The following is a 24,171-nucleotide window of genomic DNA, read 5'->3' on the forward strand; positions in this document are numbered from 1 at the left end:
AAAAACCATGAAGCATAGCGGTAGCTATAGCGGGTCTCATATAGCGGTAATAGCGGTCAGCTATTATAGCTATAGCGGTCGTAGCTGAGTTAGCGCAATTTTATCTCATAGCTTAGCGTTTATGGTCCGGAAAAGCTATAGCTAGCTATTTAGAACCCTGATAGTAATAGATGTCCTATATGTTACATTAATTATTTTTTTCAATTTACATAGACATTAAAGGACTAAATTGAAATTAATTTATTATTACTACCCAATTTGGTTTCTCCTAACCTACGGTCCGAATCATATACTTATGTTTCTATTTGTGATTTAATATCTCCTACTATATCGAAAAATATTAATTCTTCATTTTTAGTTGCTATTCGCCTAATATTTATTTATAAAATTATTGCTCATTTTAATTGAAAACTGATTTTAAAATTTTCTATTTAATTGGGAGAATTACTTCATAAATATAAGCTGTTTTATATTTGACAAAATCATAATTGTAATTTGTAATATTACATAGAATGAACAATTAAAAAATATCATCTTTTAATTTTTTTTTATTTATTTAAATAATTGAAAAAAAAGTATAAACTTCAATAATATTGATAATTAGTTAAAGAAAAAAGTATGTATCATAACTTCCCTTGTAGCTGATATTCATAGAAGGTTTTTTTTAAGCATTTTCATAATGACAAGATAATAACTATTTAGAACCTTAGTTGTTCTGACACGATTCTAAATTCACCATTTAGAATCGTGTCAGAACAACAATGGTTGTCCATTGTCTACCAAGTATGACGTTAGCATGGGTTTATTGTGCATAGGGCTGCTCATGAGCTGAGTTGAGGACAACTTGGATTCAAATTCACAAATTTATGAGCTAAGTTGAGTCCGAGTTGCTAATTCAGTTATGAGTCAGAAACTCCAATTTAGAATCAACTCGTGAGCAACTCGAGTCGAGGCGAGTCAACTTATGACTTATAATATAGTACATAATGAGACAATCTAATTTAATTCTAACAAAAAAATATCACATAATTTATCAAAATAATACATAATTAAAGAAATTACATAATGAAACAATAGTCAATACTTAATTAAAAATTACAGAAACATCAAAATAGTATATAATTAAAAATTACCAAACATATCAAGTTTGGAACGCATAAATTAGTAATATATGAATTAGAGTTTGGTATAAATCCAACCGAGTTGATTCCAAATCGAGTTTGATATAACTTAAATTCAACTCATAATTCAAAAGAGTCAGTAAACTCGAGTTAATTTTAACTTTTATCAAGGAGTTAAATCCAAATTAATTCCAATCTGAGTTTTGAGTCGTGAGCATTTTGTGCACCCCTAATTGTGCGTACCGTTTTGACAACTCACAGGATCCGTTTAATTCCGGCGACCTTATATTAACAACAAGACAAATAATCAAAAGGCTAGAAATCCTTTTGCAACTACTCATTCCATAAAAAAAGATGGGTTCAAGCAACCCCGAGAATATTATGAACTCAAAATGCTTACTAGCTATATTTAGCTAACGGAAAACAATGTCTACAGGAAAAAGAAAACAGATGCTAAAAAAAGTTGTGTTCCCATTAACTTAAAATTCATCCAATCAAACAAAACTCTCTCAACATGGAGAACAGAAAGATTGAATAAAAATATCACAAAGGCACTCTAAAATTTACTCCATGGACGAAGCACCAGGACCACCACCAAAACCACCTCCACCACGGCCAAAGCCAGGCCTACCACCAGAGCCCTACACAATTAACCAACCCATCATGAAACATGGTCAATATTATAGCAAAGAAATACAATATAATAATTGCTAAGTGAAATATTCAACATAAATATTTGCAATTGCTAAACTTACCCTGAAAGAAGGCTGGAACTCCGGAGGAGCACCGCCCTTCTCACCGCCAAACTCACCAGGTGGCCCACCACGTGGGGCGCCACGGTAACCTTCCCTATCACCAAACCTGGGCCTATCTCCCTCAAAGCGTGGGCCTCTGCACAGGATATAACACATCACAATCAAAATAACTAAGATCTATCCCCATTTGAGTACTAACAAAAAGGAACAGTCAAAAGAACAGTAATGCTCAATTCTCTACTCGGCTATCATTCTGGATATAACCTATGCACAATGATGTCAATTATCTCCTATTTAGTTTTATTTTTCTTTTGCAAGAAAAAACATCTAGAAGCATTTCATAATTCACGAACAACCACTAACCAAGAGTGGACCCCAAACAAAATCAAACACTATCCTTAAGCCCTTGTTAAACTAAAGAATCCAGCATCTCCTACAACACAGCAAATGAAATACAGCCAATATAAAGCTATTAAACATGCACACATAGCATGCATATCCCTCCCATCACACCACTAGAATATATAAAATGTACATCTAGTTTCAGAAGGTACAGGAAATATTTTCCATCATTTCCATCACAAAGAGCATAATTAAGGATCTATAAATAATATATTCCAGTTATATAGTACCTTGGGCGGTCACCAGTTTGGCCAGAGCCGAAGGGGCGTGATGGTGGCTTGGCAGACTTCTTAAGAGTTGCCGGAACAATCTCAGACGGGAGGTTCAGGTAGGTACGAAGGAACTCAATGCCATCATTGGTGAGGTACCAGTAGTAGTATTGCCATGCAAACGTTTCTCTGACGTACTCCTTGGACTTGAAGCTCTGCATCAGCTTGATCACCTCTAGATTCGGCACATCAACTTGGGGATGCTTCGCCAGGTTGTAATCTTTTTTTGCATAGAGTACCCCCTCTACAAAGATAATCAATAATATTAAATATAAAACAATCTACATTAGCATGTTACTCACATGATACTGACTTGGTTACATTGATTATAAAATATCTTGTGCACCAACCATCTGAGAAATCAACAGACAACAATCACATGGCACTGCACTTCTGAAAGATTTTGTTCTGGTATATAATTTTACATCTTGTAACCAAATTACAATTTATGCAATTTCACTTTGTGTGGTTTTATGGCAATACTATTCGTTTTATTCCTAGCCTTCTTCCTCTTGTTCTATAAACATTAAAAGGAAAATATCATCAACACGTCTAACGGATGAGAAGACAATAACGACAGACTAAGCAAAATCAGGCCTGTGATTCAATTATAACGCCTATTTACAACATCAGTAAATCTTGACTAATGAGAGACACCTTATTAGACTAGATATTAATAAAAATCGACAAAAGAGAGAGGATTACCGTTGAAGAGGTACTTGCAAATCAATTGGCGATTCTTCTTGGAAATGATCTGAAATAGAGAAATTAGATAAAAGAAAAAAAACAATTAGACGAAAATCGATGGTTAAAACGGAAAAAATCAACAGAATAAGAGAAGCCCAGAGGTTTACCATTGTTGAAAGAGGAGAGAAGAGGTTCGGAGATGCGCCGCGAGTTCTCTGGGGAAGATGGAGGCACCTCTTACAAAACCCTAGAGGTCGAACAGAATCTGTTATATAGGGAATATCTGGGCTAATATTTTGGGCCTGTAGAATTAGAATATCTGGGCTAATATTTTGGGCCGTAGAATTAGAATATCTGGGCTAATATTTTGGGCCTTAGAATTATTTACAAGAACTCGCGTGCAAGTATTCACAGGGGACCTGTACACGATACGAGGAAAAGTACGCTATATCGGGAGGAAGCTCGGGATATTGTACTAGAGATGGATTCAAGTTTGATGTTGGTTCTTCTGTCATATTTGGGTTTAGTGATAAGGTTATATTTTGATGTTTCCGTTTCTGTTACTTTAGAGATGAGGTTAAGCATGGCTAAATAAGATTTTCAATTTGCAAATTTAGTGTTTTTCTCTCGATCATCGCTTCTACTATTATTTTATGATACAGATGTCATTATTAGAGATAAAAAGGAAAAGAAGCTAAAAAATAATAAAACGAAAGCAGCTGGAGGAGTGGGAAAATGAAGAGGCAAGTGCTGATATTGGATGAGAAATAGTTATGTTCCTAAAAAAAGTTATATAATTTGTTAAAAATAATGAGTTGAACCTCTACATGGCATTCTGTTAGTATTGTAAATGAAAATACTAATGGAGTGACTCAATCAGAACAAATAAAAAAATTAATATCTTCCGAGTAACAAATCAAACTTAAGTGACTAATTTGTGACAAAGATCGAGTAAAGCAATCTAGTTATTAATGCAAGTATATCCAAGAAGAATAGAATTCAACAAATATCCTTCTAGACTTAATTATGTTTAAAAAAATGTTATGCAGCTAAACGTCCAATCTTGTATATTAAAAGGCTTGCCATGCTTTTAAATAGATAACCCTATATACTCGAGGCTGTTTACTAGAAATACATTATAAACAGTGCTTAGAATAATTATTTTCTTTCTTTGAGATGTTAAATAAACTCTTGTACGGGCATAATCGTTGTTAATCGTCACTAGATTAGCAATTGAAAGCAACGGTGATGGCAGAAACCACGGCATTGACAAATTTTTTATAGGAAATTTAGACAACAAAAGCTATTGGATGCGGATTTTGACCACTCCTCACAGATATTGATAAAATCTGATCCATCAGACTCCAGGCCAAACTCTACGTGTCTACATATTATCTATCCAAACTTTAACCACACTATATAATGATTTTCTAGTAGCCAAGGCATTCTCCAATTGTCAACGTGCTACATATAGAAGTCTCGTTTGTAAAAAGTACAACCCTCAATAGTTTTTCTATTATACCACATCGTTCCCGATTCACCCTAGGAATCCAAATCAAACAAAGCGGGGGCCACAAGGCAGACCAAAGTTGCTACCTCTCAGCCGTCAGACAAACCTCTCTCAACTTCACTACTCTAATTTCATCATATATTTTTATTCAACAAAAAGAGCACTTTAGAACAAATAATGATCAAATTAAAATATAAGGGAAATTACAGAAAAAAATAAAAGTAGATAAAATATGAGCACTACCACATTTTTCATAAGTAAAAGAAAATTTATTGACATGATCAGCCAAATATAAACATTAGAATCCAATATATAATCATAGAGCGGCAAAAAAAAAAAAAAAAATCAAGGTCCAGCCGTCCAGCACTCTAGCTAATTACCAGTTATTTATCACAAAGAATCAACAAAAAAAAAAATACAAATCAAGAAGGTGGCGCCACGACACCAACATCAAAGCTCCCTCTCTCCTCTCCCTCAGGAGAAATCTCTCTAACATCAACTGATCTTATATTTTCCGGATCGACTGCCAACTGAACCTCCTCACCAGAAACAACACATGCTTTGTCTACATCAGCGCGCTCCTCTAATTGGTCTACATGCTTTGTCAGAGGTGAAGAGTTGCCAGAACCAGAGCGTGACTCCAATCTGTCCTCACGACTTGAGCCGCCACTGAATGAAAATAATCACAAATTGCAAGTGTTATCACTTATCATTGTAATATTGAGACAAGTAGCTGGCTAAATTTAGTAAGTCAAACACCAAGATTTTGAATTCAGTATCCACCAGGCTCTCATTCTTGTCACTCAGTGTCTTCTTAACCTCTGAATCGAGAAGTAGGTTTTGGATAAGGCAACACACTTCTGTAACTTGAAATGTGACAAAACAGGTTTGGCTGTACAAGAGAACCCTAAAATCATTTTACAGAAATTTAAAATTGGAACTCTCAAATTATAACACTGATTAAGCACGGTATTTTAACCATACTAAGATTATTTGGTCTTACTAGCACAACTGCTTGTAACTCAGGGCTGAATTGGGGACTGGTGACAAAATTTAAACTGAGTGTTGATGATGGAACCTAGTTGTAAACTAATAACTATCCATGCACATATTGGATAAAAGAGAGTCTTGATATGCAGAACTAAAATTTAGTGAATGCATAATCAGGCCAAATTTGTGCAAATCACAAGAGATTGGAACTGATAATGTTTCTCTGCTCCACTTATTTACCGGTTAAGTAATCCAAGCTTCCCATTTACTGGCAAAAACAACAATCCTTGGTGCTTTAGCTACATAAATTTAATGAAAACAATACAGCACAAACAAATACCTATTCAACTGAGATTGCAATGCATGAACAAGAGAGAGGAGCTCAGCTCTCTCCTTGCTAATGGTCTCCAACCTTCCACAAGCTTCTTTTACTCGGGCATCAGCACTGGCTTCAGAAACCCTAGCTTTCTCCTCAGCATGTGCCAGGGAAGCTTCTAGAACTGCTCTCTGATCTCGTGCTTTTGCGAGCTCAGTTTGCCACATATGTGACTCTTGTAAAGCTGCTTCACGTTGCTTGAGCAGTATCTCTTTGTCCTTTGTCAGATTTGTGACCTGCTTCTCAGACTCCATCACCTGTTTACAACAGGCAAACATGCTATGTAGTCTTTTTAACTAGACTATTACGTACTTCTGGGTACTATAATATAATGGCCGAGTATGGAAAAATACTTGTGAATTTTTCTCCTTTTCTCTGATTTTGTTTGGACCTTTCTGAGATTAAATAATGGTTAGTGATATTGCAATAAAAAATGAGCTAAAAGCAACAAATTAGTCTATACTAAAAATAGCACAACTGAGGCACAAATACTGGTCAATTACGGGTTGTAGCTGTACCAATATGACACTAATACCACGTTGGTGGCCCCTACTCTCAGCTCAGACCCAAATCCAGGAATCATGCATGAAGGTATTGGACTTCATGTAATGCTAGTACAAGTAACAGTTGCCTCAGCTGTATTCTTTGTTAAGTGAGAGCAAAATTGAAACATGAAACAAGCACATCAATTAAGACTCTACTAAGGCAAATCTGATTGGTGTGTTTGTTGTTACCAAATGGTATAAGGAGCTGATTAAACTACACACACACAGCCAAAGCCAAAGCCAAAGAACCATCACAAGTCTTACACTGTTTATAGGAGGTATGCTAGGAAAAGGTATATTATGTCATAAAAGAAGGCTAAATCTTCAAACAACATATATTAGACCCAAGGAAAAATGAACACCCAATCAAATACAGCCAATATAATTTCCAAGATTATAATATTTCTTATCACCTTGAGCAATGAAAACTGGATCTGTTTTTCAGCATCTCTTTTGATGCGGTTGATCTCAGCAAAGAGAATGTGCCTTTGTTCATCTAGGGTTTGGGCAGCAGCGGCAGCACTCTGGGCAGCTTTGGCTGTTTCTGTCAGCTTCTGAGCAAGTTCATTTATGGTTGAATCTCGAGCACGTACATCTTTTGCAAGTTGACTTAGCTCTTCGTCTTTCACTCTCAAAGTCTCCTATAATTAGAAATAAGAAAATAAAATAATACATATCAAGGATATTAAATAAGAGAATTGTGGTTTTGCCCCAAAATGAATCATATTTAAGGGCAGGTATGATATGGATGCCGCCTTGATCATTTTGAAACTTTAATTTCTAAAAGCTCGCCAACGTTTTATTTTTCTCAGTTGTGTATCAATCAGAAGGAAATTAGGTCTAGGCTAGTTGCAAAACTTGATGGTTTAACTGTGTCTAGCTCAGGATTCTATGGTAATTGAGACATAATTGCAGTACATTCAAGCTTAAATAACACATACCGCATAAATAACAACTTCTAACAATAGCATTCATGACTAAAAGTAACCTCTCTCTCACAACCTCAAACTAGAAAGAACTATGGAAAAGAGGAAAAATAACCTTCATGACTGTTAAATCATCCTCTAGTTGGTTCTGATTGATAGCCATGTTCGGCATGAATCCTAAAGCAGATCTAAGAGAAACTTTCATGGCAGTTTCAATTTCTTTTGATGCCTCCATGGCAGTCACATTTGCTGCAGCAACAACAGTTGCAACAGTTCCTGATGTTGTATTAGTGCTTCCGGCTATTGAATTTACTGCCTCCTTGTGGGCTCGCAATACCAGCTGTGTAGCACTGGTCACCAAACAAGATTCTAAGTTCCATAAATTTTCAGAAACAACCTAATTTGCACCCACCTCTATATTATTTGTTGCTAAATCTAATTTCATCTGCCAAATCACATCAAATCCTTCCATCATCTCCCAATTTAACCCAAATATTACTGAAATTAAGCAATTCAGGCTAAACTTGAACCTAACTTAACCTGAGTTAAACCTTAATTCCGACGTCAAATTTTCAAGCTACTGCCATCTGCTGAAAATCAACCTAGATTGACCCTCAATTACACAAGTCAACAACATCTAAGCTAAGTAATATCAAAATATAACACTTTGAGCGAGCTAATAGTCAAAATACCAATATACCTGAACTAAATAAAGGAAAAAGAGGCTTACTGTAATGTAGAAACCCAAGCTTTGGCTGCCTCAGGAGTTTCAGTGCACAGGAAGTAATCCTTCTTCTGTGGAGTTCCTATGTCTAAACAATATAGTTAAGAAACAACAACTGTACTTTTCAAAACTAACCTTGAGACTCTTTTCATTGTTCTGGGGTCCACAGAAAGTGAAATGCCGCTAGGATATATTAAAACATTTAATGAAACAAACAAATCTGTGGTATCGTCAGCCCTCCCCAAGTCCCAACTATTTTTAGTTCAAAAGTTTAACTTCCACATCTAGTGAAAATATCAATACAGTGTGGATACAGAAGCAGCATCCGTCATATTTTGGCAGTCCACTGCAAAAACCAAAAAAAAAATCATAATTATTAAAAATCTATTCTCATCTGTGTGTGTGTGTGTGTGTGTGTGTGTGTGTGAGAGAGAGAGAGAGAGAGTACTGGAAATTCACTGGAGACATAGTTATAGTGCTGGTTGCATCAAAATAGATCAAACCCTTGGCAGCTACCTCATTTCTTCGAACCCTATTGAGGTAAATAAAAAACAAATAACCCTTACATTTAAAACTATTGAGATTTAAAATAATCTTAACTTTCACAAAGCAAACAAGATCTAAGAAAAGGCATACTTGTACTCCATCCTTCCAGATGTTGGATCTAAGATCACCCATCGCTCGTTCCAATTTCTCAACTGTTCAAAGCTTTGCATAGATTATAATTTTTAACTTGCAAATTGCAAATTGCAATTAACTTTCATAGGTAATTTACCCAAGCATAACTACAAGTATTATATTAGTTAATAGTTACCCTATTAAATTTTCAAAATACACTCAATCCTCCTTTACAGACTAACCAAGTCACAGAATGAGAGCAAGATAATGGCCAAATCATAGCCAAAAATACTTTAGGAATCACTGACTAAGATTCCATCATAGTCGGAAATCCTCCTTTACATCTTTAACAACGTCACAGAAGTTTCTATATAATTTATCATTAACTAAAATTCTAGCTTTTTCCACCCTTATAAATCCGAAATACTTTTGGTATTTAATGAATAATTAAGAGAGAGAGAGGTAGCTAAAATTTTCCACATAGGACATATGAAGTTCCAGTGAAGACAGGTTAAGAGATGAGGTATTATAAGGGCAGAAATTTTCCACATAGCATGAACTGTTAGTAAGCAAGTTCAAAATTTGGACAGACAAGGCATTTCATTAACAACTAATCAAACTGTTGTGGGTTACAATTTACTTGGGTTTTTTTCCGCAAACAGTGTGTGATGTTTATAGTTTCCGCACCTACCGCAGAAATTCACACAGTCAATTACTTTCGTAGTTTCTTATTACTCGCACATTTTTATTGTGCTCCTCATCACACCCTCATTGTTACAATATGGCAACAGAATTTATAAGCTAACATAGTATTCCTTGCAAATTAACCTTCTGGTTCCTTGAGACAGTTAATCAAATATGAAGGTTCTTATGGTCGTTATGCAGTTCTAACTTATTCTATATCATATAGGGAAACAACCCTTAAGTTCAATAACCTTGACAATGCATTTACTTGTCATAGCCTGGAATAACATGTGTTCCCATCATATTCCAGCCTACCTAGAACTAACTCTATATAACAAGATAAAAGTCCAAAACTTTTTATCACTTGTACCACAGAGGAGGAAAGAGGAATTCACCTTGCTCATGTACTGCAGTAGTGCAGTACCTGTACTGGTACAAATTACTTGCAGAAAAAGATCTCATATTGGTAATTCAAGTCTAATTCTATTAAAAGAGAGTAACACTACAGCCTTAATTCTACTATAGTCCAAACTAAACAAATGAAACCGCCCCACTGGTATTACAAAATAGTAGATAGACAAAATAACATAATTTGGGGTAATTAAGCACTAAAAAATTTAAATCAATGAATTGGATGTGGTACCGTCTCGGATCGCTTGAGAAGAGGTCCCTGAAGGAGATAACGGCCTGTGCTCGAAGAATGGAGCTGCTTCTTTATTTTCTCCAAATTGTTCTCAGTGCCCTCTTCCTTTAAGATCACAAGAGAGAAAAACTCAATCTTTTCAGCTCAACTTCGATCAAATTTTGTCACAAGAGGGACTGGCTCAAGAGCGACACTTACCGAAGAAGCTCCGTTTGAAGTCATGGCGAGAAAGACTAGAGCAATTACAGCAGTACAGAAAGATTTGGGGTTTTGATTATGCTGAGACGTGGAGCGATACAGAGAGGAATCAGGAAAGGAGACTGTTAGGTTGCTTCCATGACTGGTCGGTGAGCATCGGTGGGTTTCCCTTTTTCGGGGTTAACAGCAAAAGAAAATTTATTTTCGATATTTTATGGGATGGTTTTGTTAACTGGTCAGTGTTTTGCAGATTCGTCCTTATATTTGGCGTATTTGTAGTCGCTGTAGTGTTTGCATATATCATGTGATCAAATTAAGCTACTGATTTATCAAATATCACATAATTTATACGAAGAGATTTCAAATGTTTTTATTTTTTATATATTTATTATATCTATATTTTTAAAATAATAAATATTAAAATATATGATCTATATCACTTTCTTCTATTTACATGTAAAAGTTTATGACATTTTAATTGTATTTTGATTATGGAAAAATTGTGAGATTGACACTACAAAATCTTGAAATTGTGAGATTGCCACTACAAACTTCAAAATTGTGAGAATGCCACTATAAAACGTCCATAATTGTGAAAATGCCATTAACAGTGTATTCTTATAATATTTTTATCAAAAATTAATTTGAAGAGGCGATATCAACTGGAGTGTTACTGTTTTTGTATGAAGGGTATAATCGGAAATACATAATTATGTATATCAAAACAGTATTTTTCAGTTATTTTTTGATAAAAATATTATAAAAATACACAGTTAATAGTTTTTTCACAATTATGGACGTTTTATAGTGGCATTCTCACAATTTTGAAGTTTGTAGTGGCAATCTCACAATTTCAAGGTTTTGTAGTGGCATTCTCACAATTTCCCCTTTGATTATTATCACTTATCAAGAATTCATAATAATATATTGATATGAATAATTTATAAATGTTAATTTTTTAAATTATTGATTCATATAAAAACAAAATTAAAAAGTGATCATTTTTATATGTACATAAAAAATAATCTAAATTGCATGTAATAGAGATATATTCAATCTTGATTAAGAAATTATTAATTCACATCTAAATCGCATCTAATAATATATACCGAACCGATGAACACTCCTACACATATTGCTCTTTATTAAGAAAATTAATAATATATAACTTGTTTAAGAGAAATATTCAATCTTCTAATTGATTGATTTTGAGAGCAAATAATTCATTTTCTTACTCTCTTTTTTTTTTGTTGAAAGCCCGTAGGTGATATTTTATTAACCAAGACAAAACCAATTACACATCGTTTTGTACTAGTACATACATCATTTGTACTAGTACTTACACTATTACAATTGAAACCCCTTTACAAAAGTAGACAAGAAAAATTAGAAAAAAGTAGAACCAAGGGTTACTGCGCTCAGATTAGTAGATAGTGAGCCTACGGGATTTCCTATGCTCATGCTTGGATTGGTACAAAACAATGTTGTTATAATCAAAGCTAGGCGGGGTATCTAGATGAGCCTTTTGTGCTCAGATGAGATTTGTGCCTGAGTTATTTAAAAGAAACACATAAAAAGAAGATAGGAAGAGGGAAGGAGAGAAAAAAGAAAGGAAATGAGGAAGAGAGAGAAAGAGAGAAGAGGCAGGGGAAGAAGAAATAGAAGGGAGGAAGAGGAACATCAACATCACCCAAAGCCATCATCATCATAACCCAAAACAGAAAACTAAAAATGTAATACCTAATTTACAGAAATTAACAAAAAAAGATAAATACTACCTGAGCAGCACAATCCATGATAGGACAGAGAGGCGGAGAGCCTGATTGACAGAGTTGTGACTAGATCCGAATACTGGACGCAGCTTGGTCACTTTATCTTCCGTCATCAAAGAAGAGAAGACAAATCTAAGCCCGAAATGGAAGCACTTACTCAATAATGGCTAGAGGAACATATCGGTGAAGAGAAATGGTGGAGAGAGTTGGCAAAGCGGAGGAGAAGCATTGCTTAGTAGTAATGGTAGAGTAGTGGGATAGGAAGGGGGAGCGGCGCTCGCAACTCTCAAAACCCTAACTTTTATTTTTCCCTTCATGTTTCTTTAGCAGAGTCACTTCTCAAAAGAGTTCATTTTCTTACTTGTGACTCACACACAAGTATATGTCTAAATGTCATTGTGTATGTGTCACAAGAAGATAAATGAACCATTTATTCACATAAACTAATCAGATAGAGATTACAAAATATATTCTCACACAGATTATGTATTTTTATTTTTTAGTAAGAATAAATTAGTACTTTATAAATTTAATATGAGTTTAAATAAAAAAGTTAATAAATTGAATAAATATGTAAGTTTTAAAATTTAAAATGGTAAATATAATATTATGAATTCTAAAGAGAAAAAAAAGTACGTTCGAAATTTCTCTGGGAGTGTACATGAAATTTCTTCTTATTTTAAATTGGTATTGACTGATAACGCAGAGACAAAACTCTTTACATAAATACAATAAACCAATACCGAACTTAGATACATACCCAGAAATTAAGAAGAAGAAAAAAAGGCTAATATTTCAGTGCAATTTACTTTCTACTAAAATCGAAAAGGACGGAATTACTGAAAATTCTGTAAAGTTGTCATTGCTACCAACTCTCAGCAAACTTTTTTTTTTTTGAAAAAGTGGGGATACCACCTGTTTTCATTATGAAACGCCCAAGTTCTTACAAAATCCAAAATATACAAAACCAATAACAACTAAACTGGAAATAAAACATCTAAGGCAAAATACAACTAAGAACAACTATGTCAACTAGAGCAATTAAGACGGAACACTTCGAACCACAACACTCATAGAACTAGAAAACATTATTAGGAGAATCAATGAGGAGACCATCAATAGCCATTCTCGACCCTATCACGCAAATAGTTAGAGAGGTCCGGCCCCTCTAAACCAAGAAAAGTGTCCTCGTCTGAATCCCCCATGGGGCTTCCCCTTTCCTGAGTGCTTGTGTCAGAAAGTATCATCAGAGGACCTGCCTGATTCAAATAAGTTGTATCCATAGGTAAAATGAGAGTTAATTTAAAGTATGAATCATCAAGTCTCGCCTTACCCCAATAAGAAGTTAAAGCTATAATAGTGGATCCTATAGAACTAACATTAGAGACTGGTACGTGTTGGAAACAGATCCTATTTTTGGTCAGCCACACCAACCATAAAGTGACAGCACGAACTAATTCAACAAGTAATGAATCCTTTAAAGGAATTCACGACCAAAGCAAAGAAATATAAGGGGAGGTCACAAAAAGATGGTCAACGGTCTCGGGTTCACCTTAGAAATGACAATTAACACTACCCTGCCATCCCCTTTTAGCTAAGTTAGTGAGGGCTCTATCTTGTCTAAGCAACCAAATAATTTTTTTTATTTTTAGGGGAATTTTTGAATGCCATAAAGTAGAATACGATTTATTTGAAATATCAGTAAAAGATAACCACAAATAAAGAGAGTGGACAGTGAATAAAACTCTCAGTAAACATTCAAACGGGCATTTGTCCCATATCTTTCTTCTGTGAAATAAAATTATGAAAAGGACTTCTTTGCGAAAAAAATAGTTAAATACGGGAAGTGCAACAAAGTCAATGTATTAGTTCGTCAAAGTATCGAGCAGCATGAATTTAGGCATAAGTCGGTGAGACGGTGGCACTAGTTCATCATAAAAGTTGCATTGCAACTTCCTGTCTTTTCTAATAAGAATCTAGCTATACATCATGCTCCTTGCAAAAATTATTATGATGTTCTTTGTTTAAGTGTTATCACAACAGTTAAGTTTTCTCTATGGTAAACCCCTCATTTAAATAAGGATAAATTGGTCAAATTTCAATTAGATTTAATTTATAGATATCTTCTATCCTAATGACGCAATGATTGCGATTACTTTCTATTTTTGATATATTTGATTACCATAATTTTTTCTGTATTTATTTGTGATATCTATTTCCATAAGAATATATTTAGGAGATAGAATTGCAGAAATGAAGGGGATAAGCCTCCGGAGTAACAATAAATGTTAGAAACCATCAGTCATCAGACTTTGTATGACAAAAGGAAAATTTGTAAACAATAATATCTGTAGTACCTGTTTAACTTTAACTTCCTTAGAACTCCTTAGCTCTCTAATTTCACCGAACGACCGTTCCTTAGAGGGACTTAAAGCCTCTCCTTAGACAACAAATTTAAGACGAGTGTCCTCCTTCCTTAAACGATTCGCTTCCTTAGCGTCTCCTTAGTGTTTAAAAAAATATTTTATTTTAACAGTTTTGTCTCGTTTGAAGAGCTCCTTAAGGTTTTTTTATTATTTAATTGTTTTCTAAGTCTCTCCAATGCTTGAATGATTCCCTAGGCAAAGAAAGTTTATCTTCTCTGCAATTTTTGTAGCCGAACAATCACTCCTTTGGAGAGATTAAATATTTAATCCTGACTCTCTTAAGGAGGGTTGCCGAGCACTCCCGTAGTGATTATAGACAAAACTAATGGTATTTAACTATTTATAAACTGTGTATGTACTTCTTTTATTATTTTCTCTGTAGTTTTTACTGTTGGGTCAACTCAACTGCATCATGCTCTGTATATATTATCTTGTCATTTTCTTTGTATGACTGTATCTTACTCTAAATTATAGTAACAAAAAAAGAGGAGGCTCAAATTGTTTGTACTCCAATCGTACTCCAGCATTATTATCTTCGATTTCAAAGTTCAAACAAATTAAGATCTGAATCGCTCAACATGATATCTACATTAAAATGTGCTTAGAGATCAAATTTTATATTTTTTAAAATTTTTTTATTATTTTTTAAGATAGATACAAAATTATTGTTTTTTAAAAAAATTGTGGACCATCTAAAAGCAGTGATTTTGTACTTACCTTAAAAATAGTAAATAAATTTTAAAAAAATATAAAATTTGATATCTAAGCTAGATATCATGTTGAGCGGTTCAAATCTTTTGTTTGAACTTTAAAATCAAAGATAAGAATATTTGAAGTACAATTAAAGCATGAAGCATTTGAGCCCTCCTCATAAAGAAATATGTATAGTTACAATTTTTTTTTAAACAAATGAAGGTCAAACTCATACCGCCTCTACTGCGCGCATGTCACCCGTTCACCCGAAATTTTTAAATATACCATGGTTCAAAAAAAGATAAACCCAAACACCATTTTTTTGAAAAATTTTGAATTTTGACACGGCCGCATCCCGAGGGAGCAGCCACCCTGTTTTCAGTTCAAAGTCACATGAGAAAAAAGCAAAAAAAAAAAAAAAAAAATGGGCCGCTGCCCCTAGATGCGGTCATGTCAAAATTCAAAAATTTTCAAAACCAGAGTGTTTGGGTTTATCTTTTTTGGAATGATGGTATATTTAAAAATTTCGGCCCGTTCACTGAACAAAACAAAACTGACCCAATACATTTGCCTCGTTGAACCGGCGGTAGCATCCGATTTTAAGATGAGTCTGTGTCCACTAACATAATTAAAATTTTCAGCTTATCTCAAAACATATTAAAATATTATATTTAACTTAATTTAGATTTACGAAAAAATATTAATTGGAAATAATTTACTTCAAGATTAGTTCCCGGAGAATATGAATGGTCCAAGTCCAACATTCAAAAAATAAATTGATTCCACAATGGTCCAAATTTTGAAAAATCTCAAAAAGTGAATTATTTTAAGATCACAATGAATACATTCATTTTTAATAAGTTAATTTTAAAACATTTGATTTTCGTTGTTTTTTTATCGTCTTACTTTATACTAAATTAATTCGAAAATTTATAAATTTGTACGTAAATACATCACTCATAAATAGATCAATTCAACAACTTGAATTTGTTGTTTGAAATTAATACGATAGATTTTTTTCCTCCTCCACTTTATATATATCAAGAGATGAGCCCTTGTAGAAAATACTAATAATTTTTCGATATTAACAATTGACTTTGTGCTTGAACTGAATCAATGATTCAGTCCGTCTTTGTTTCACACCTTTATTTTACTGGTGATATAGAAGATCGGAAAGAAAGGTGACCGAACTAGGGGTGACCAAAAAGCTCGTACCTCGATCGTAACTTGTACTTGACTCGTTCGCTAATAGCTCGTTCATTATTGGACCAAATTGTTAACGAGCCAGCTAGTTTCTAGCTCGGTCCATAATTAACGAGTCCAAGTTAGGCATCAATTTGTGTGCATTTTATATTGTCTAGCTCGGTTCAGCTCGATCCAAAAAGTTTGTATAATTTTTTTTTTCTTAAAACAAGATCCAATCAGACCCAATGAGCTAGCTTGTCACGAGTTTAAGTTGAGATTTTAGCTCGGATACCCTAAGTCCAGCTCGTTCGGCTGTAGCTCGGTTCAAAATTAACAAGCTGAGCTAGGACCTAGCTCGGACCGAACTAGCTCGTTGCCTCGTTGGCACCCCTGGACCGAACTATTATTTTGTTTTTACCTCCCTTTCGGGTTTTGAAATCCTGAGTGAGTCGCAATGATTCGGTCACTCTTTTTCGAATTTTCCGTGCCACGGTTGTCTAAAAATGTGATAAACGATGGACTGCATCATTGATTCAGTCATCCTCATCAGGACCAAATCAATAGTCGGTCTTTTTCTTCAAAATCATAAATATGTTTTCCGACAATTTTTTTTTTTATTTCTAAAAAAAAAAAGTTGGCGAGATCTGGTAGTGTTTTCAATCAAATGGACCGGTATATTTTAATTTTTAATTAAAATTAGGTACTAGATAGTGCGTTATAATATTTTTAGACTATAAAAGCTATAGCGCTATGTCTAGTATAAATATAACGTTATTTTTTTAATCGTTTTGCTATGATGCGATAAACGTTATTTAAATATTTGATTAAAACTATTAAAGAGTTCACTTTAAACACGATTTATTTTTGCTACTTTCTTACCAGTTCTAGGAGCAAACCACGTAATAGTGGATAGTTTATTTTTGCTACCAAAATACACATTTTTTTGGCACATTGGTGTCCGCTCAAGTATCGGGCATTTATTATCCATACATGAACATCTCTATTTTCTTTTATAGTCAGTTAATTGGTGTTAATAATTTCCAGCTATGTATTAACAATGAATAGCTTCCTTAATTAGACGTATTATTTTGTCAATTATATAACGCAATTTGTAACGAAATTTACAGCTAATTATGATGACAAGACAATTTTTGTGCTATACAAACCTCACGTGTTTAGTAATCATACTCCTAGACAATTATGATGACAAGACAATTCAAGTTTTCTATTAACAAATATAGCAGCAATTTATTTTTAGTATTAACAAATATAACATTTTGAGTAACAGATTATTGATAAAGAGTTGGGCTACGGTTCTTCGCGAAGTAAAGTGAGTGTTTTACTTCACGTTTATATCTTCAATTTTAAAGTTTAAAATATCGATTTGAATTGTTCAAGTTGATCTCCATATTAAACTGTACTTGGAGACAAAATTTTATATTTTTTGGAAATTTTTTACTATTTCTTTAGAATTTTTTAAAATCATTGTTTTTCAGAAAATTCTGGACCATCAAAAATAGCAATTTCTAAAAATTCTAAAGAAATAGTGAAAAATTTCCAAAAAAATATAAAATTTGGTCTCCAAGCACAATTTAATATGGAGATCTACTTGAACAGTTCGGATTGATGTTTTAAACTTTAAAATCACAAAATATGAGTATGAAGTAAAACAGTCACTTTACTTTGCGAAGCACCATAGCCCAACTCTACTGATAAATATGCTTGATTAACAATTATGTATTCATAGTTGAGGTTTGAGACCTCTAAAACAAACTAATTATTCAAGTATTTTTAATCATCGAATAGATCATTAATGTGCCAGGTATATCTAATTATTTAACATTTTATTTATAAATATAAACTAATGCGTGATGTAATTCAATATATTTAATTAATTATTTTATTGTCCGGCCATACGTCAAAAGTTCTACGTATTATTTATGGAACGAGATCACCTGTACCCCCGGGGTAGGAAATTCCTGTCTCTAAAGTCATTGTCAGGTGGAGCTGGGTCATTTTTAAAATTTAAATATTTGATCTGGGACCCACCTCGGACCCACCGACAGTGACTCTAGATGTAGGAATTTTCTACCCCCAGGGGTGCAGGAGATTCAATTCCATTATTTATGGAGGAGGGCTCAAATGTTTCATTGCTTCATGTCACAATTGTACCCTAACATCTTTATTTTTTATTTTTAATTTTAAAGTTCAAAGAGACAATTTGAACTACTCAAACATGATATCCACATTATAGTATGATTGGAGACTAAATTTTATATTTTTTGAAAAGTTTTTACTATTTTTTGTAATAGATACAAAATCATTATTTTTAAATGGTCCACCTAAAAAACAGTGATTTTGTATCTATTTAAAAAATAGCTAAAAAGTTTCAAAAAATATAAAATTTGGTCTCCGATCATATTTTAATGTGGATATCATGTTGAGCAATTCGAGTAATTTGTTTGCACTTAGAAATTGAAGATAAAAATGTTGAAGTACAATTAGGATATGAAACAATGGAGCATTTGAGCCCTCATCTTATTTATGTTATATTTTATTCTCACATTTGTCTGATTATAAAAAAAAATAGAGTATTATTTTAGAACGAAGCTCGAAATATGGTCCTAATTTCTATAAAATATCCAATGAGATATGAAGTTAATAACATACTTAGACGCAGTTAAATGCTAATTTCCAGTACCTAACGTTAACAAAGTAAAATAAGCATATTAAATTCAACTAGCTACTACTATAATGAGCTTTTCGTTATGTCAAACTGTAATATGTAAATATCATGAAGTTGATGTTTTATGTCCCTGTATTTATTTTAAATTGCCAAAACGGTTCACACAATGGATGAATATCAATATTAATTATGAATAATATATATCTTAATTGAATCTCAGGTTGCGTTGACATGAAAATATGGAATAGGCGTAGATCAAGAAAAAACAATCCTTGGAAGAAAACAAACAGACCCTACCGTGTCTGCGCCGTCTCGTCTTCGGTCCTTGCCCGTCTAAACCGTCTCCTAAGACCAGAAGCTTCTAAACCCCACCGCGCGTCAATTCCTACCTCGCTTAATTTATACTAATCAAATTACCCCACAGTTCCACACCATTAAGCACTTTACTACTTTCTACAAATATGACCACGTGGCGATTTCCAATTGCATATCGAGCCAGCCAGCCAGGAGAGGAGACCATCATCATCACTCGACGTCACCAATGACAGTGTTTTGGAGAGTGCATGAGATTTACCAAGAAAAGTAGCGGAGAGGATTGAGCTATCAGAAATTTAGATCTCCAACGAACGGTCAGGCAGAGCAATTCCTTCCCGGGATCTAAAATGTTCTGCCAGAGTATTGTACCGCGGAGCAAATATTGAGATTTGAGATGCCTTGTTATATTATCAGTACTTGTTATTTTTGGGGTGTTTAGACTTTAGACTCTCTTATTTTGGTGCTTTCCCACCGCAACCTACCCCATATTAAAATTCTATTTCCTGCTTCTCTTGCAAAAAATTAATAGATAAAATCTGATCGCGTTTTTTCTTCTCTTCTGCTGAATTCAATCTCCGATCGATTTGATGGCAGCTCCTGTAAACAAAATCAGAAACGCCAAGCTTGTAATATTCTTTCTTTTAGTTGGGATTTCTACTTTTCCTTTTCTTTTTTTTGAGGAAAACGCATAATCGCCTCATCATCGAGGTCCTCGTTTAGAACTTATCTGATGTTTGCTTTACTAAATCATCAGAATTGTGTTTTGCGTTGATTCTTCTGACTTGAATTTGCTTATCAATCTGCTTATCGAGATCATTTTTCTTCTTCTTAAAATTAGGTTCTTCTTGGAGATGTTGGAACGGGCAAATCCAGTCTTGTTCTGCGATTTGTGAAAGGCCAATTTGTTGAATTTCAGGTTAGTCTTAGGGTTTTGATATTTCAAAAAACAAAATTCTATACTATGTATTCCACCTAGTTATGACGCTGGTTTACTATCAAGTTGCTTTGGGCGTGACGCGATGTGAAAATTCAGATATGTCCGATCATTTTGTTAAGCTAAATTGATGACGACTTATAACTGTGTCAATTATTTTGATTAATTAATTTTACCCTAACTTAATAAGCACCCTAATCTGTCTAAAATCGCATGATCTAAATTTTCGTTAGCTTAGATTAACGTCATTTGCGATTGGCCAGCTTTTTATCATAATCATTTTACCAATGATTAGGGTGCACGGCATAACAAGTGAGGCACCTATTTGTTTTGTGAACTCTTATCCAAATATTTTCTTTTCCTCCGTTTTATATTCATCAGCATTCTTTGCAAAAAATCGTACATTTAAATATATATTGCATACAAAGAGGAACTATGAAGGGCGACTGGCGCAGTGGTAGAGTATCTCCACTTGTGTCCTGGAGATCCTGGGTTCGAATCAGCCTCCTTGCAAAAATGCAAGGGCAAGGCTGCCTAGAAATTCCCTTCCCCAGACCCCACAACGTGTGGGAGCTTTCGGCACTGGGTGCGCCCTTTTTTATACAAAGAGGAACTATGTACATGGATTCTATGGCACAACTTGTATTATATGTTTTATAACATATGCCTTCCTGTATGCCAAAGTAATGTTAAAGTATTATGTTGACTTGTTATCCAACGTCCCTTCCTTTGGAATAACCTGTGAGCAACATTTTTTGGTGTTTCTGTTGTCATGTAATTTAATCTTTTTACAAATGTAGGAGTCAACAATTGGAGCTGCATTTTTCTCCCAAACAGTGGCAGTGAATGATGAGACAGTGAAATTTGAGATATGGGACACTGCTGGTCAGGAGAGGTACCACAGCCTGGCTCCAATGTATTACAGAGGTGCTGCAGCTGCCATAATTGTGTACGACATAACCAATATGGTTAGTATAATCTATTTCTCCAATAAAAAAAAAGTATAGTATATTTCTTTTCTTATTTAGGATATTCAGCTTTTGTGATACTTAGTCCATTACAATTTACAGATTGGTTTTGACATGTTTATAATGATTTCATAAATATCTTTGTTATCATGAATATCTTTGTTATGATGCCTCGCTTATGTCATACCAGTAGATTAAATTGGAAAACTTGTTTTTGTTATTATTTTCTTGGGTGTTGAGATCCTTGGTCAGTTGTTATACTTATTTGGCCTTGTTTATCAGGCTACTTTTACTCGGGCAAAGAAATGGGTTCAAGAGCTTCAATCTCAAGGTATCACCTCTGTCTACCTTATTTCTTTTGGCTTTGCTGAGAAGGTTATCTAATGTATAGAGAAGGCTCCCTGTACTGAACACAAATGTTTCTTTCAGGTCAAGATTGTGACAAATTTATTAGTTTATATAACTCCATGCTAGATTTGGCAGCAGATTTAAAATTTGTCATTTTGATGTATTTGTGAATCAAGAATGAGTGTGAAACCACAGCAGCCCTTCGCTGAAGTTTAAACTATGTATGATGGGAAGCCAAATAGTACAAATGAAATGTAGAAATATACATTTTATATTGTTGCTTCTGCGTAGTTATCGTAACCTACTTTTAATTTTTATACACTTTTGTTTGTGGGTCATAGAACTAATGGAATTTTATGTCTCAGGAAACTCGAGCACTATAATGGCTCTAGCTGGAAATAAATCTGATTTATTGGAGTCTAGACAAGTGTCTTCAGAGGTATGTATCTGCGTGAAGAACTTCAATTTTATCTGTAACAAACCAGATTCCATACAACATCAGTGTGGATTTTGGTGATTTTTGAGTTCATTTATTGATACAGTTGGTCCTTAGCTTTGGACTTCAATTAAAGTTGTGAGATCTCCATAGACCAAATGGACAGCTGACAGTCACCTGTTCCTTACATATCAGTAAAGTGTCATTATGACAAGCTTTTGTGGGTCCTGTGGATGTCCAAATATGATTAACTGGTAGGACAATCAAATTCCATAGAAATAATTAAACAAGAACTGTCTGTTTTTATTTATCTCAAAAGAGCGATTATGTCAATGTTGGAACTATTCAGAACAGGACCACACAGTACCAAATGGGTTGCAGACTTGCGGTATTAAATTACTTTACTCATTATGGATTTGTAGGAAGCTGAAAAGTATGCCAAGGAGAATGGCTTATTCTTCATAGAAACTTCTGCTAAAACAGCAATCAATGTTAATGACATCTTCTATGAGATTGGTAGGTGCTCTCTTTGAAAATCCGTGCATACTCGTTGTCCCTTGCATAAAGACAATTAATCACCATGTTTAAAAGTTTACTATCGTATATGTAACTCGTACTATTTTCATTGTGCCAATTTTATTAATTGTTCTTAGTGTCTCGAATTCTCAATCCTTCATTTGCATTCCTTAAGCTTGAATACCAAGTACTTAATACTAGGGATGCGTGTGCTAAGCAGGAGTAACTATTTCTTGTTATGTTTAGAATACTGGGCCTTTCTTTTGAGACAGCAGAATATTAAAGTTTCCTTGCGTGATTGGTTGAAACCACTATTGTTGCCCCAAGTGAAACTGACGCTCAATTTTTTTCTCGTGGTTTATGTTCTCAGCTAAGAAATTGCTAGAAGGTCAAGCTGTGCAACAGAATACACAAGGCATGTTATTGACACAGGGACAAGCCGATAGGACTGTTAGTACTTCCTCATGCTGTTCTTAGTTACATTTGTTGTTTTTCAATTATAGTAAAATCACTCGCCTCTCCTTGGAATATGTATCTAATCACCTCTCTCTAGTATGGTTATTGTTGTGCTTGCTAGTTGTTGGTTTTCTTCTTTTCAGTTCCTTTGCTGTAAATGTGAATACTAGAGTGAAGTTTTAAATTGTTTGACTGCTTTCCTAAGAGTTTTTTCAACTTCGGAAATCGGAAGTTACTATTATAGTATTATGGGATTATGAAAGAAAGAATAGCAGGAAATTAAGAGAAAGCACGGTAAAATGAAGTTAAAAGAATATTAGAACCACCATAAAAAAAAAAAAAATAAGCTCTGGCGATATTCATCGGGTCAGATTTTAGCTAGTCTTATGATTTTATCAGTAGAAGAGTGTAAGGCTGCATTTTCTTTTCCAACATTTTTCATTAATTTTTTTATTTTACTATCTTCTGGTGAACTCTGGCTGGCTTGCTGCAATTACAATGAACATTGAATTTCCTTTTCGATTCGAGGAAGCAAGGCCATCACATAATTTCCTTCAATAATTAGGCCAGCGTACGAAACAAGGAAAGCAGTTAGTATTGAACCTCAGTTTTATTCGAAGAAATTTTTGCCGACTCAAGATTTTTCGGAGGAAATCTGCACATGATCATGGAATTCATGCACATGACTGTGCAAGAGGCATTCTTTAGGAGGGGCTGCATGCAAAAAAATTTCTTTAACGGATCACCTAGAGTGTTGGGGCTTAATTGCAGCCGAGAGGTTGTTGGGCTTTAAAATTCTTGCAGGTTTAGAATAAAATAACCGTTTGGGGATAGAAGAAAATTTAAATCGGCCGTTTTAATTTGGTACGAATTAAAAAAAAAGCACGTGAATCTAAAATAGATTGATTTAATTTAACTCGATTGGGAGCTAACCTCTCTCCCGTAAGAATACACCCACTGACCTACATGAATAAGGGAGCGTTCGGAT

At 34.1% G+C, this 24,171-nt stretch overlaps 3 protein-coding genes across 5 annotated transcripts; 1 reads left to right on the forward strand and 2 right to left on the reverse strand.

The window, feature by feature from the left end:
* Positions 1-1,480: 1,480 nt before the first annotated feature.
* On the reverse strand, positions 1,481-3,526 carry LOC144572078 (small ribosomal subunit protein eS10z-like). The gene is made up of 5 exons (XM_078321478.1): positions 3,402-3,526; positions 3,253-3,301; positions 2,509-2,791; positions 1,877-2,012; positions 1,481-1,762 (listed from the first exon to the last, which is right to left on the reverse strand). The coding sequence occupies exons 1-5, from the start codon at positions 3,402-3,404 to the stop codon at positions 1,685-1,687; spliced, it is 549 nt and encodes a 182-aa protein (XP_078177604.1). The 5' UTR covers positions 3,405-3,526; the 3' UTR covers positions 1,481-1,684.
* A 1,510-nt stretch (positions 3,527-5,036) lies between these two features.
* Positions 5,037-10,642, reverse strand: LOC144572269 (uncharacterized). 3 transcript variants are annotated; one of them, XM_078321764.1, is made up of 10 exons: positions 10,449-10,642; positions 10,251-10,355; positions 8,942-9,003; positions 8,754-8,837; positions 8,620-8,651; positions 8,312-8,393; positions 7,697-7,931; positions 7,069-7,296; positions 6,075-6,367; positions 5,037-5,413 (listed from the first exon to the last, which is right to left on the reverse strand). In XM_078321764.1, exons 1-10 carry the CDS (start codon positions 10,470-10,472, stop codon positions 5,167-5,169), a joined length of 1,392 nt encoding a protein of 463 aa, XP_078177890.1. In that variant the 5' UTR covers positions 10,473-10,642; the 3' UTR covers positions 5,037-5,166. The 3 variants fall into 3 exon arrangements, with proteins under 3 accessions (XP_078177890.1, XP_078177891.1, XP_078177892.1); XM_078321765.1 differs by having other exon boundaries at positions 8,942-9,013; positions 10,449-10,641; XM_078321766.1 differs by lacking the exon at positions 8,942-9,003 and having other exon boundaries at positions 10,449-10,641.
* Positions 10,643-19,940: 9,298 nt separating this feature from the next.
* LOC144572210 (ras-related protein Rab5A-like) lies at positions 19,941-23,387 on the forward strand. The gene is made up of 7 exons (XM_078321674.1): positions 19,941-20,151; positions 20,364-20,441; positions 21,260-21,427; positions 21,710-21,758; positions 22,141-22,214; positions 22,634-22,727; positions 23,098-23,387. The coding sequence occupies exons 1-7, from the start codon at positions 20,113-20,115 to the stop codon at positions 23,202-23,204; spliced, it is 609 nt and encodes a 202-aa protein (XP_078177800.1). The 5' UTR covers positions 19,941-20,112; the 3' UTR covers positions 23,205-23,387.
* Positions 23,388-24,171: the final 784 nt, after the last annotated feature.

The sequence above is a fragment of the Carex rostrata genome, chromosome 20, assembly GCF_964058835.1.
Source record: "Carex rostrata chromosome 20, lpCarRost1.2, whole genome shotgun sequence".
NCBI lineage: Eukaryota > Viridiplantae > Streptophyta > Magnoliopsida > Poales > Cyperaceae > Carex > Carex rostrata.